This window comes from Hemitrygon akajei, chromosome 10 (assembly GCF_048418815.1).
Source record: "Hemitrygon akajei chromosome 10, sHemAka1.3, whole genome shotgun sequence".
NCBI lineage: Eukaryota > Metazoa > Chordata > Chondrichthyes > Myliobatiformes > Dasyatidae > Hemitrygon > Hemitrygon akajei.
The window spans coordinates 159801410-159817203 of NC_133133.1; the positions used below are offsets into that span (position 1 = coordinate 159801410).

Here is a 15794-nt window from a genome sequence, read left to right on the forward strand (position 1 = left end):
AATAAAGCAGAACTAACATCTACTAGCTTTACATACAATAGTAAAACAAACAGTACATACTGCCACTTGAAAACAAGACAGAAAATAGAAGACACACACTGTTCTGATTTACTATCCTTACCTATCGTCTCCACATCAATTTGGAGTAATTGCGCCTTAATCTTGTACATGAGATCAGAAGATTCTGAATCGCTTTCACTACTGTCAAACAACTGTGTGAGATTACTCAGGTCATCAGAAATATTCATTGCTTTCGTGTGCTACAAACAGGAAAATCAAAATTAATTAAATCACTAGCCTAACAATAAAATTCCTGAACATATATGATAAAAGCATGAAAGATTTGAAACACCTATGAATAGAGAAACTGACTAAAACATTACATGTTCATAATCTTTCACAGGGACTAGAAAATATTAGAGATGCTAGCAAAAGAGGTATAGTAAAAGTTTGAATAAAATTTACTTGTGTGGTATCTGAAGAGCAACGGACAAATACATTATAACTTGGGTCAATCCATTCAATGACATGAGAAAATACTTTCATAAGCTTTAGGCACCTCCTGATTTACAAGCATAGCACTATAATTCATCCACTATATGATTAAATGCTAAAAAGATTATGCTAATACAAGCCTAAATAAGTGGATGATGGGACAAATAAACCAACTATTATTTCTAACATTGTCATATTAATACCTCAAACTACCTGGAGATTGTTTACATCTAAAATTAATTCTGATGAAAAATATCACTTCGTGCACACTTAAGACCAAAGCTCATTAATCAATAAATAATTCTCTTCAACAAATAAACCAAGAAATGGAAAAAACTTAATGGAGGAATTAATATTTCAACAAGGTCTTATTAACTACTATTACCCAATACAAGTTGTTAAACATGACAGCTTGGTTTTGGACACCACAGCCAATTGGTTAATTGTTTATGATGCACCCAAGTTCTTGCGCACTCATGTCAGTGAACAATAGACAATAGGTGCAGAATTAGACCATTCGGCCCTTCGAGATTGCACCGCGATTCTGAGATCATGGCTGATCATCTACTATCAATACCCGGTTCCTGCCTTGTCCCCGCATTCCTTGATTCCCCTATCCATAAGATACTGATCTAGCTCCTTCTTGAAAGCATCCAGAGAATTGGCCTCCACTGCCTTCCGAGGCAGTGCATTCCAGACCCCCACAACTCTCTGGGAGAAGAAGTTTTTCCTTAACTCTGTCCTAAATGACCTACCCCTTATTCTCAAACCATGCTCTCTGGTACTGGACTCTCCCAGCATCTGGAACATATTTCCTGCCTCAATCTTGTCCAATCCCTTAATAATCTTATATGTTGCAATCAGATCCCCTCTCAATCTCCTTAATTCCAGCTTGTACAAGCCCAGTCTCTCTAACCTCTCTGTGTAAGACAGTCCGGACATCCCAGGAATTAACCTTGTGAATCTACGCTGCACTTCCTCTATAGCCAGGATGTCCTTCCTTAACCCTGGAGACCAAAACTGTACACAATACTCCAGGTGTGGTCACACCAGGGCCCTGTACAGATGCAAAAGGATTTCCTTGCTCTTGTACTCAATTCCCTTTGTAATAAAGGCCAACATTCCATTAGCCTTCTTCACTGCCTGCTGCACTTGCTCATTCACCTTCAGTGACTGATGAACAAGGACTCCTAGATCTCTTTGTATTTCTCCCTTACCTAACTCTACACCATTCAGATAATAATCTGCCTTCCTGTTCTTACTCCCAAAGTGGATAACCTCACACTTATTCAGATTAAACATCATCTGCCAAGTATCTGCCCACTCACCCAGCCTATCCAAGTCACCCTGAATTCTCCTAACATCCTCATCATATGTCACACTGCCACCCAGCTTAGTATTATCAGCAAACTTGCTGATGTTATTCTCAATGCCTTCATCTAAATCGTTGATGTAAATCGTAAACAGCTGTGGTCCCAATACCGAGCCCTGTGGCACCCCACTAGTCACCACCTGCAATTCTGAGAAACACCCATTCACTGCTACCCTTTGCTTTCTATCTGCCAACCAGTTTTCTATCCATGTCAATAACTTCCCCCCAATGCCATGAGCTCTGATTTTACCCACCAATCTCCTATGTGGGACCTTATCAAATGCCTTCTGAAAATCGAGGTACACTACATCCACTGGATCTCCCTTGTCTAACTTCCAGGTTACATCCTCGAAAAACTCCAATAGATTTGTTAAGCATGATTTGCCCTGGCTCGGCTCAATCCTATCACTGCTATCTAAATATGCCACTATTTCATCTTTAATAATGGACTCTAGCATCTTCCCCACTACTGATGTTAGGCTGACAGGACGATTGTTTTCTCCCTCCCTTCTTTCTTAAAAAGTGGGATAACATTAGCCATTCTCCAATCCTCAGGAACTGATCCTGAATCTAAGGAACATTGGAAAATGATTACCAATGCATCCGCAATTTCCAGGGCCACCTCCTTTAGTACCCTAGGATGCAGACCATCTGGACCTGGGGATTTGTCAGCCTTCAGTCCCATCAGTCTACTCATCACCGTTTCCTTCCTAATGTCAATCTGTTTCATTTCCTATGTTACCCTATGACCTTGGCCCATCCATACATCTGGGAGATTGCTTGTGTCTTCCCTAGTGAAGACAGATCTAAAGTACTTATTAAATTCTTCTGCCATTTCTCTGTTTCCCTTAACAATTTCACCCAATTCATTCTTCAAGGGCCCAACATTGTTCTTAACTATCTTCTTTCTCTTCACATACCTAAAAAAGCTTTTGCTATCCTCCTTTATATTCCTGGCTAGCTTGCGTTCGTACCTCATTTTTTCTCCCCGTATTGCCTTTTTAGTTAAGTTCTGTTGTTCCTTAAAAATTTCCCAATCATCTGTCCTCCCACTCACCTTAGCTCTGTCATATTTCCTTTTTTTTTTAATGCTATGCAATCTCTGACTTCCTTTGTCAACCACTGTGGCCCCTTTCCCCCCTTTGAATCCTTCCTTCTCCGGGGGATGAACTGATTTTGCACCTTGTGCATTATTCCCAAGAATACCTGCCATTGCTGTTCCACTGTCTTTTCTGCTAGGATTATCCGTCCAGTCAACTTTGGCCAGCTCCTCCCTCATGGCTCCATAGTTTCCCCTGTTCATCTGCAACACTGACACCTCCGAGCTGTCCTTATCCTTCTCAAATTGCAGATAAAAACTTATCATATTATGGTCACTACCTCCTAATGGCTCCTTTACTTCAAGATTGCTTATCAAATCCTGTTCACTACACAAGACTAATTGCAGAATAGCCTTATCCCTGGTCGGCTCTCGTACAAGCTGTTCCAAGAATGCATCCCGTAGGCACTCTACAAACTCCCTATCCTGGGGTCCAGCACCAACCTGATTCTCCCAGTTCACCTGCATGTTGAAATCCCCCATAACTACTGCGACATTACCTTGCCACATGCCAATATTAACTCCCTATTCAACTTGCACCCAATATCCATGCTACTGTTTGGTGGCCTGTAGACAACACCCATTAGGGTCTTTTTGCCCTTACTGTTCCTCAGTTCTATCCACACAGACTCTACTTCTCCTGATCCTATGTCCCCCCTTGCAAAGGACTGAATCTCATTCCTCACCAACACGGCCACCCCACCCCCTCTGCCCACATTTCTGTCCCTACGATAGCACGTATACCCTTGTACATTCATTTCCCAGGTCTGATCTCCCTGCAGCCATGTCTCCGTTATCCCAACAACATTATAGTTACCCATTCGCACCTGAGCTTCAAGCTCATCCGCCTTATTTCTGACACTTCGTGCATTCAGATATAGAATTTTTAGCCCATTTCTCCTCTCTCTGTTTAAATCACTGCCTATTGTGCTTAACCCAGCTCCCCAAACTCCCATCGGGCTATACGCCCCTTGAATTTTGTTGTCCTTCCTAAATTTACTTATTCTTTCTGCACATTTAACTCCATGTTCCGTCAGACCATCCTTCTGCACGAGTCCTCCTTATCACTTGTTCCGCCTCACCTTTCTCTACTACACACTTAATATTCCAGAACTGTGTAGTCCCCACCTGTCCTTTATTCTTCATCTCGCTATCCTCTCTCGCATTCTGGATCCCTGCCCCCTGCAAATTTAGTTTAAACCCCCCCGAGAAGAACTAGCAAACTTTCCTGCAAAAATGTTAGTACCGCTCCAGTTCAGGTGTAAACCGTCCCGTCAGAAACATTTTAGTATAGAACAATGGTGCCGTCGGAACATTTTTGTATAGAACAATGGTGCCATCTGTCATGCAAGAATTTAAACCAAGACCTTAAATAATAGTTCAGATGGTCATAAAATATGCTAGGGCAATATTTGCAGAGAGGTATTCTGGCCCAAAGAAGTCTGGCACTCAAGAAATATGAACTCATGACTCTGATGTGGCCAACTTGGAGGGACTGGTGTCTTGAGAGTAGCAAGAGAAAGGTAGAAGACAAATGAACACCAACTCATACACATTGTTGAATTATTATTCTGTGGCACATTTGTGTACCAACCAACCAAGTTCATCTGTACAGTTATATATAATTAATGTATTTAGAATTGTTAAATATGCAATTCTACTCATTCAAAAAAAGCTTCTAAGGCTTTTCTTGATCCTATCTCTAGGCTCTTTCCAATGTATAAGCCTCCAAGAATTCTATTTACTTCAGTGATCTCTTGCGCTCACCCTTATTTCCATTGCCCTATCATTGGTAAAACTTGAAGTCTTAAAAATGTCAGTATAATTTTAAAAAATGCTGCAGCTCCAAGAATTATTACGTAACTATTGAAATGACTTACATCGGCAAACAACTTAAAGAGGTTTTTAGTAGATAGCAGTCCAGCTCCAAGCTTTCCATATAGCAGCAATACTCAGCATACAGTAGATGAGATTGGTGTAAGGGCCTGTTCAATTTCTGCATTACTTTATGAATTGCTGGGATTTTCAGTTTCTTTTAATTTCTTTACACTAAGAAATGCCCAGGATTCAATTTTCAAATGATGCTGAAATTTTGAAGGGGGATTTTGAGAGACAAGGGACCCTAGAATTCTGGTGTCCTAGAACACCATAAAAATTTTAGAACTGTTTATTGTTGATTTTTTCCGAACTTCACCTAGAAAATGAAAATAGTAAATTTTGTCTAGCTGAGTACATTCAGATTGGAGGGCTGTGACTAGTGGTATCTCACAAGGATCTGTTCTGGGACCTCTACTTTTTGTGATCTTTATTAACGACCTGGATGTGGTGGTAGAAGGGTGGGTTGGCAAGTTTACAGACGACACAAAGGTTGGTGGTGCTGTAGATAGTTTAGAGGATTGTCAAAGATTGCAGAGAGACATTGATAGGATGCAGAAGTGGGCTGAGAAATGGCAGATGGAGTTCAACCCAGAGAAGTGTGAGGTGGTACACTTTGGAAGGACAAACTCCAAGGCAGAGTACAAAGTAAATGGCAGGATACTTGGTAGTGTGGTGGAGCAGAGGGATCTGGGGGTACATGTCCACAGATCCCTGAAAGTTGCTTCACAGGTAGATAGGGTAGTTAAGAAAGCTTATGAGGTATTAGCTTTCATAAGTCGGGGGATAGAGTTTAAGAGACGCGATGTAATGATGCAGCTCTATAAAACTCTAGTTAGGCCACACTTGGAGTACCTTGTCCAGTTCTGGTTGCCTCACTATAGGTAGGATGTGGAAGCATTGGAAAAGGTACAGAGGAGATTTACCAGGATGCTGCCTGGTTTAGAGAGTATGGATTATGATCAGAGATTAAGGGAGCTAGGGCTTTACTCTTTGGAGAGGAGGATGAGAGGAGATATGATAGAGGTGTACAAGATATTAAGAGGAATAGACAGAGTGGACAGCCAGCGCCTCTTCCCCAGGGCACCACTGCTCAGTACAAGAGGACATGGCTTTAAGGTAAGGGGAGGGAAGTTCAAGGGGGATATTAGAGGAAGGTTTTTCACTCAGAGAGTGGTTGGTGCGTGGAATGCACTGCTTGAGTCAGTGGTGGAGGCAGATACACTAGTGAAGTTTAAGAGACTACTGGACAGGTATATGGAGGAATTTAAGGTGGGGGGTTATATGGGAGGCAGCGTTTGAGGGTCGGCATAACATTGTGGGCCGAAGGGCCTGTAATGTGCTGTACTATTCTACAAAGTTTGTATGTTTTATGAAGCTCAATCCAGAGCATCTTGCTTGACACTGGTTTGGTGGGAAGAAGTGAGAAAGACATGAGACTACATAGAGTAGGATAAACTGCTGCAGGGTAAAAGGTAAAGGAGGGTTCCTTCCATTGCTGTCTTTGCGATCAAAGGGTATCCCTTTACTGGCACTCCCAGAGCAGAAATCCAAATCCTGTACATTATTATTCCTCAGTCCTTGAGCCATCTTGATTGTCTGTCAGTCTGCATGCTTATGCAACCTTTCACAGATGTGGATGTTGGATGTTTCAATTACAGTTCCACAAAATAGAAACAAGTGTATAAAGCTATTTTAGTGCTTCGAGTAAAGGGACAACTGTGACAATCAGGGGGCCTTCAAAACAGTGTCTGAAAATACTTTAAAAAAACTACACCAAATAGTTTTTCCACCAAAGCCTTTTGAGTTTTTGAACAAACTTTTTCTTCCCATAGATGAATTTTTATGAAAACAAAATATTAAATATAATTGCAACTTCAGGAGTGTGAGTATGAGATTCAATACTCGGAAATGTACAGCACAGAAGCAGGCCTTTCAGCCCAAGACAATTACAATGCCAATCTATGCTAACCCATTCATGTACGTTAACCTTATTCATCAGCTCCTTTCCCATCTAACTAACTGTCCAAATGCCTATTAAGTGTTGTAATTGTGTCTGTCTCTGTCACTTCTTCTGGTATTTTAACCATCATGCTCTATGTGAATAAACATGCCAATCTGAACTTCTTTAAATATCTTCCTTCTCATCTGTAATTCCTAATTTAGACTTTTTTGCCCTAGAGGGGAAAAAACCTAACCTATCCATGCTCTTCAATTTTATAAATGTCTAGAAGGTCACCCCTTAGTCTCTGACGTGCCAATGAGAATAATCCCAACCCAACCCCTGTCTCTTGCAACTCCAGCCTTCCCTTCTAGATAATCTAATAGCAAATCTCTTCTGCATATGCTCCAATGCTACTGGATTTTTCCTGTAGTCTGGCAACCAAATACAGCATAACTAATGATTTCTACAGCTGAAACACAACAACCCAACTCTAATAGTCAATGTTTTATGAAAGCAAGCGTGGCTAATGTCTTCTTTACTTCCTTATCCACCTACCACCATTTTGAATAGATTATGTACACAACCAAGGTTCCTCTGCATATCAACACTCCTAAAGTTGCTACAACTTCGTTGTATATGTTTTGTATACGTACTTGACGCTCCAAAGTGCAGTACCTCACATTTGTCTGGATTAAATTTCAATTGCCACCAATTCACCTGACATCCAATTTATCTATGTCCCTGTACATCCTTTCACAACCTTTTTTGCTATTACTCCACCAACCTCAGTGTCATCAGCAAAATTACTGATACATTCTCAACCAAACAGTTTTGAGATATATGACAAATAATAGCCATAAGCACTCATCCCTGTGGTGACTTCCATTAAGAAAACACCTCTTGACCATTAACCTCTACCGCCATTAACAAACAAATTTTTAATCTAGTTTGCCAAAATAATTTGGATCTCATGTACCCTAATCTTCTGGACCAGCCTACCATGATGGACTTTGTCAAAAAACATGCAATCCCTACTTATTACCCTGCGAAGGCAATTTTCTTAATTACATCCTCAAAAACATTCCAGCAGATTTGTGAGATAGGATTTCCCCTCCACTAATTATTCACTACCTTTCCAAGTGAACATGAATCCAGTCTCCGAGAGTTTAGGCCAGTAATTTTGTTCTCTAATGTTGATGCAAAGTTTAGCAGGCTATGCTTTTTCTGGCTCATCTTCACTACTTTTTGAATAAGGGAATTATATTAGCTATCATCCAGTTTTAAGGTACCTCATCCATGGCCAGGATGGAAAAGAATCTCCATTATAGTCTCAACAATCTCATCCTTTGCTTCTTACATTACCCTTGGATAGATCCTAAAAGGCCCTAGGGATCTGTCCTCCTTAATGTGTGGTATTATCTCTTAACATTCCCTGATACATGTACACTGATTTTCTGGAACATCCCATTTATCTCTCCATCTCGCACATCCTTTTCCTTGGTGGACACTGATGAAGAGTATTAACTCAGAATCCTGCTTACATCTCCTGATTCCCTTTCAACCCTGAAGAGTGTTGCCCTTTCCCTTCCTTCTAATATATTTATAAAATGGTTTGGCTTGCTCCTTAATCTGCCCACCAAGGCCATCTTATACCCTCTTTTTGCTTTCCTAACTTCTTTCTTAAGTTACCTCATATATCTCCATCAACCTCAAAGCACTGACTCAATATTGAACGTCTTTATGTATACTTCCTTTTATTAAAAAGATCAAAACCTTCAATGTCCTTTGCTAACCAAGGTTCCTTGATCCTATACCTTTGCTTCTTACTCTTATGCTGCCCTGAACTCTTACTACCTTATCTTTAAATGCTCCCATATATTGGATGTTGTTTGCAACATCACCTCCCCCCACCCCCGCTTCATTTGTTGAAATCAGCCCCTACCCCAATGAGAAATACGATTTTCAGTTTGCTGGCTACAGTATAAATACATAATTCTAATTGCTTGTGAAACAACTAATTCTTAAGTTTCCTCAACTTTAAACTAAGTATAAACTTCAATTTAAAAAAAATTACCATTTCATTTGAAGAGGGTTTGCAAGCTCTGAAAAAGAAATTGAAACAGAAACAATAATGAATATTATGTTGGTAGTGATAGAAAACATTTTGCTAAATAATATTTCAAGCTAGTTTATCCCAAAATGAATCAGGAACATCCAGATGGTAGCACTCTTGCCTGAATCAAGAGATTATGAGTTTAAAAATGTCTTTCTAGAGACTTGAATGTGAAATCCCATATTTTAAAATTATTAAACTTTGGTTCCTCCATAGGATATTCATTCAATTTAAAGAAAATTATCAAAATTAATTTATTTCAGAAATGCCAATCACGAGAAGCTTTATATATTTTCATTACTTGAAATGTGCAACTTCTTTACAAGTTTAACCTATGGCATTGAAATAATATACAGCTAGATTAATAACTGTATAACGCAACTCTAGTTCTATCAAACAACAAATCATATAAATTACTATAATACATTAATACAACAGAACACACCTGTATTAGAGAATGGCTCAAAAACAAAATTAAAATCTTGTTTAAATGATTAACTATATAACTAAGTACGTCAAGTATTTGATCAGAGAGAAAGAGTCCCAGAGAAGCACAGGAGACAAAGTTAGGCCACATTAAACAGAAATGATGAGTGGTCAAAAAGACCAAATGGATCCAGCTAATGAATTAGAGCTGGAAGTGCAGGTGCTTAAGGGAGAGCATTGAATGGCAAACTTAAATCATTTTTATTTCATTTAATATAATGAAAGTTTAGTTATGGGTTTTAATCAATAATTATTTGTTCCAAGAATCAATTCAAAATGTTATTTGACTTATCAATAGATATCAAAAATGTGCTGAACATATAAACTTATCAGTCTTAAATGTCTGTCTTTAATGTATATAACTATGATCGGAGCTTATAGCCAGCAGCAAGCCACTCACACTCATTGCTGATATACATACAACTGTTAACTGTTTTAGTGTTGACCCAATCTTAAATGACAAGTGTTTTAAAAATCCATCCCAAATGAATTTAAACAAAAATGTTGATTGCTAGCATAGCTGTCACCCACACTTTTCTCCTCAGCGGATCAAATTTAAGATATGCTCCTTATATTGAAGTATCTTCATGCTATTGTCACCCTTCCCTATCATAAACTTTTCATAGTTCTTCCACCTTCCATGCATTATGCATAGGAGGAAAATCTACTTTCTTTATCCCAACACTGGAGGCAATTCTTTCAGCTGACAATTCTCTGAAAATACCTCAAGTTCCTCTCCTTCTAATAAACTTCCATTGGTTACTCTTCACCATCCATTTCTCTAGTACTTCAGAAGTTTGGCTACTTTAACCATACAACGTAAGTTCATGCGAATGCTGCCATTTCTTGCACTTGTGCATGAAATTCTGCTCAACAATCTCATGTTATTCCATGCATTTTTTCCTATTCAATTATTAATAAATTATCCAATTAATGGCAAAATTAAATTTGTGCTAATATCAACATTTGAACAGCATTGCATATCATTTCATCAATAACCAGTTCACCTGCACCAGAAACAACTGGAAAATAACTCTTCTGGTGTCACAGGGAATTTAATTACTATAACTTCTGGAGAAAAAATACGAGGAAATGCTTTATAAAGCACATGATGTGGTGGAATATTGTGCAGGAAATCAATTTTTGTAACAAAATTCTCCCCCAAAAATGAACAGGAATTAAAAGGAAAATTAGTCTATAACTTCCACTTCAAAAGAGAACATGTTTTGCAGAAAACAGTTTTCCTGTTCTGAACCATCTTGTATATACTCTCAATATTAGGTTTAAATGCAAACAAGTAATATAAATTGTATACATAATTAGTGAAAAAGAAGCATCTGTCATAAAGTTATAATTTCTATGGAACTTGATACCAATGTGTTTGGTAATTGGATCAGCATTTTCAATTTATATTTATTACATAATAAATACTATGTTGTATGTTATATTCTTTGACAGGTTTCACATATACATTAAATCACAACAACAATGTACATTGGATTTGGAGCAAGAAAATAAATCAGTTGTATCAGAATCTTAAAAAGCAACACTCACTGCATAAAGTATGTGATAGCACTGGAAAGACTGCAGAAGTAATTAATCAAGATGTTGCCAGAAATGGAGGCTTTAGCTTTCAAACAGAGATTGGATTGGCAAGGTTTATTCTCACTGGAGTATAGAAGTCGAAAAGTGACCTCAGAAGTTGATAAGATTATGAGAGACATTATAGGGCATTTGGATAGGAACAGGAGAGAGGCACTTGGGCCCAATGTAAGCAACTGGGATTAACTTCAATAGGTATCATGGTCGAAAGCGAGATCATTTGGATGTTATTTTTCCCTGATTATTGTTTCTAAAAGGCTCCCGCTACTAAGGTGAAAATGGTTGATCTGCATCCTTCTTGATATCCCTTCAAAGGCTGTTATATTTACTAATGTAACAATTCTGGAACCTCCACTCCAACTGGAGTTCTGTGGATTCCAGTACTATTACAATGAGGCCCAATTAAAGCTTGTTTTAAAAGTATGTTTAAAATACTTCGTCCTCAGTCTGAGCATGTTGCAGCCTTTGATGTCCCAATTTGAATTCAACAACTTCAAGTAACTGAATATCAGTCATCGAAGTATGATATTAGCTTACTTGTTTTTCTCCCATGAGAGTAGAGGCCATGCCAGGCATGTCTTCCCACACTATCATTTGCAACTCCTACATTCTTCTACCCACGTTCTTTTATGCTCTTACTCTCTACTTCCACTTACTGACTAGAAACATTATTTACAGCCTATCCACATGCTCAGTTCCTTTTATGTCAGTGACTCTGCCTTTCCAACTCCCCTGCAGTTTAACAAGTTTCTTTTGTTTCCTTCCAAGTTTTGAAATAACTTTGGACAATGTTTTTCTACATCCATTTTTTCTGATACTGTAAAATCCTCTTTTTCGTTAAATAGAATTAACAACTAGAAAAGGTATTATTCATATTTTTCTTAAACCATGTTATTACACAGTAAACAGGATTCTAAGATTTGCACATGAAGGCATTTTTGCCATCATTCAAGCAACACACACAAAATGCTGGAGGAACTCAGCAGGCCAGGCAACATCCATGGAAAAAAACAGTTGACCTTTCAAGCTGAAACCCTTCCGCAGGACTGGAGATAAAAAGTTGAGGAGTAGTTTGGAAAGATGGGGGGAAGGGAGAGATAAACACCAACAATAGGTGAAACTTGGAGGGGGGAGGGATGAAGCAAAGAACAGACATGCGTGAAATGGAAGAGATGTGGTTGAGGGCAGTGGTGATGGTGGAAGAAGGGAAGCCCCCTTCTTTGAAAAAGGAGGACATCTCTTTCATTCCAGAATGAAAAGCCTCATCCTGAGAGCAGATGCGGCGGAGATGGAGAAATTGAGAAGTGGATGGCGTTTTTACAAGTAGCAGGGTTGGACGAGGTATAGTCCAGGTAGCTGTAAGAGATCCCTCACTCTCCAAGTTTCACCTGTTGCCTGGTGTTTCTCTCTGCCCTCCTCCATCTTTCAAATCTACTCGTCAGCTTTTTTTTCTCCAGTCCTGCAGAAGGGTTTCAGCCCGAAACCTCAACTGTGCTTTTTTCCATAGATGCTGACTAGCCTGCTGAGTTCCTCCAGCATTTTGTGTGTGTTGCTCAGATTTCCACCATCTGCAGATTTTCTCTTGTTCACCATCATTCATTTTTGTACAAAAGTTGTAATAAATATAAAGTGATAACATTTTCCAAAACAGAAATTCCAGCAATGAATGTTCAATTTTGAGTACTCATGTTTAAAATATAAATAATAAAGTACTTACTTCTCTTCATCTAGGGATATCTCACTTGCAGAACTATCTTCAAAGGCAGATAAGGTATTCATTGCAGATAAATGATGTTGTTTGATTGGCCTCTCTTGATTATGTTGATTTTCATATTTCTCCTCATTTGAGCCCAAGTTACTCCTTTAAATGAAAATATTTATCTCACAAACATACTCAAGTAGATGTTCTTGGATAGCAGGGACAGAACAGGAAGCACAGTTTGTAATTTATATTTTCAACACACTGAGAATACTTTTATGTGGTCCCAGCAGTCTGAATTTTGTGGGGTGGTGCACCATGTATATGAATATTAGTCATTATTTGAAGAGTTACATTTGAAACAATAAAGTGCTATAACTACAGTTTGATCCAAAACAAAAATGTAAGTTATTAATAACTATGCAAACTCTGAAGTTTATTAAATGGATTCTCCCTCATTTATAGCATAAAATTTCTATTTCCTAATTAAAAATTTAATTCTGCTTATCATGGACATTATGCACAAATAGAAATGTTTCATTTACTATAAGATTTGCAAGATTTCAGTTCTCTGAAACAATTATATATAATCTTCAGAAAGTGCATGAAGTGAAGGATGCTGGATAAATATATTTTAATATCCCAGTCGTGGACTGTAAGATGAAGCCTGGAAGTCTGGATCCAGCCACATTAGTAAGTGGTGCAAAGAATTGAGAGCAGGTATTAGGACATTTCAAAGAAGTGATAAGTATACATTTGAAATCTTCTATTAATGATGATTATATTACTAAGAAATATAGGTAAGTGTCATGGCAGTATAATCTTGCAGAAAATATTCCTTCCACCCCTCTACTCTTCAGTCATTCATGAAGGATATATTTTAACAGTGTAGAAGACAGAATTCAGGGTAACCAAATAAAAGAGAGAGAAAGCAATTGAAAATAACTCAATAGGAAGCATACATATCTGATTAATTGAGAAATAAAAACTGACACATACTAAAGAAATTCTACATTTAAAATATTTTCTAGCTGCTAGGAAAGTTATTAGAATAACCTTAATGCACATGATGATATATTCACAGAGCTGGATACAAAATTATGACTGTTGCCTGATCATTTTCAGGAATATACTTGGCAGAAATATGTCAAATTATAGTGGTGACTAGTAAAATGTATGGGTTTGGGACACATTCTGGCCTTGTGTATGAACTTTCTTCTAAATACAGATAAAGGTGATGAGAGAACTTGAAGGTGACAATTGTGTTTGGAAAAAATCTCTAGCAATATTAACCTTACTTTGCCAAGATCAAATATAAAACTATAAACTACTTTGTTTGGTATTGTTCCAGAATGTATCTTTTTTGAATTCCATATTTTTCCTCATTTATAAGCAGTAATGTTTCTCCACAAGTGATCTCAATCTAATTATTTAATATTTATAAAAGCATCCAGAAATCTGTCATGTGGGAGTTGGCTTATTTGCCAGTTGAAAGCTGCTTTCACCGTGTCAGTGATTGATTGGCCTACTTAGAAGTTGCCGTGACTCTTTCCTATTGCCAAGGCACACAAATTTCCGGTTCCAGGCTCCTCAGGGGTATAAGAGTAACACCTGCCATTTAAATAAATTATTGATATGCTTATACATAATCAGTGTCTTTTGTCTCAGTCACCAGTCCCATGAAACTGCCTTATTATACCAACTAAAAACCTGAAACATTCATCCTTTCAATCCAAAATCCATGTCTAAACTGGACAATGGCATAAATTACTTTAAAATTGCATGCAAATATACAGAGTTAACTTCAACAGCACAATATAAATTTCCAATTTGTAAGATCATTTTAACATGCAACATTAAGCACCATCTTTGTCATAAATCGCATTATATTAATGTAGTGCAAATTTACTATATAAATGAAATATGCATTTCATGCAAATCTGTCTTCCTGGTGAATCCATTTTTTTTAAAAAAAACTCTACAATCATACATAAATTGTACAGAATCTGTAGAGAAAAATTTCAGAGGTATGTTTAAAGCATTAATTTCAATAGTTAATCAATTAGCTTTAGTTATCCTTTTTTATGCAACAAAACCTCCAGATATAGCTACTAAGGCAATCAAAGCATATACAGAAATTCGCTTACCCTTCTAAAAGAGGCCCTTCTGTTTTGCCTTTGTTTAGAATGGGTTCTGCTGGTGCAACCTTGTGCATACCCGTCATAAAGTAGGGTGTTACTTTATGTTGCTGCATATTTTCTTTTGCTACTATAACCTGAAAATATAAAATAAAGTTTAATGATTATCAGAATCATATTCAGAAACCTAATATCAACCATTAAAACATCAATAAAAGTGCAATTGCAATTGTGATCTCAAGTAGCAGATCCATAATTTTAATGTAAATGAAATCGACAAAGATGACTCATCAACAAAATACTCATTAAAATAAACTTTTTACTTTCTTCGGTCTTTAGCCCTCAACCTTTTTCTACATCACCTCTGTCGAGTACATTAAAACCTTTAACTGTATTATAATAATTTGAAGGCTGTCAGGTTGAGAACATTTCTACAGTATGTACATAAACCAAACGGCAGTCATAACTCTAATAGAAATGCTTCTGTGCATTCTGCTATTTATCCCGACGAAGGATTAAACAAAAATAGGAATTAACATTTATTTCATGAAACAGTAATTAAATTGCTAGATGGCTGCAACTATAAACATAAGTAGCATGTAATGTGCACAAAAAGGATTCAAAATGTACAAAACACACACACAAAAAAAGAAAGAAAAATACACATGAATTAATAGTGAGGAAGATAGAGTACAAAAGTAGGTAGATTTTGCTGAAACTGTCCTGGATTTTGGTGTGGCCATAACTAATATACAGCAAACACTTTTGATCTCCTCACTTAAGGAAGGAAGGGTGCCATGATAGCATAGCAGTTAGTGCAAAGCAATTACAACTCGGGGCGTTCCAGAGTTCAGCTTCAGAACTGTCTGTAAGGAGTTTATAAGTTCTCCCTGCGAACCGTGTGGGTTTAAGGGAGAGAGGCAGAAGAAAGGAAGCTATAAGCCAGGTAGCCTTACTGCAGTGTTTGGGA

General features: G+C 37.7%; 1 protein-coding gene across 1 annotated transcript in view; it reads right to left on the bottom strand.

Annotated features, from left to right (window-relative positions):
- The window catches only part of ankrd26 (ankyrin repeat domain containing 26), a 131197-nt gene that overhangs the window by 51849 nt on the left and 63554 nt on the right, over positions 1-15794 (bottom strand). Inside the window, exons 19-22 of the mRNA XM_073059530.1 lie at positions 14834-14961; positions 12705-12848; positions 8861-8888; positions 122-260 (exon numbers count right to left, since the gene is read on the bottom strand). Coding sequence (XP_072915631.1) covers positions 122-260; positions 8861-8888; positions 12705-12848; positions 14834-14961 — 439 coding nt within the window. The remainder of the gene's footprint in view (positions 1-121; positions 261-8860; positions 8889-12704; positions 12849-14833; positions 14962-15794) is intronic.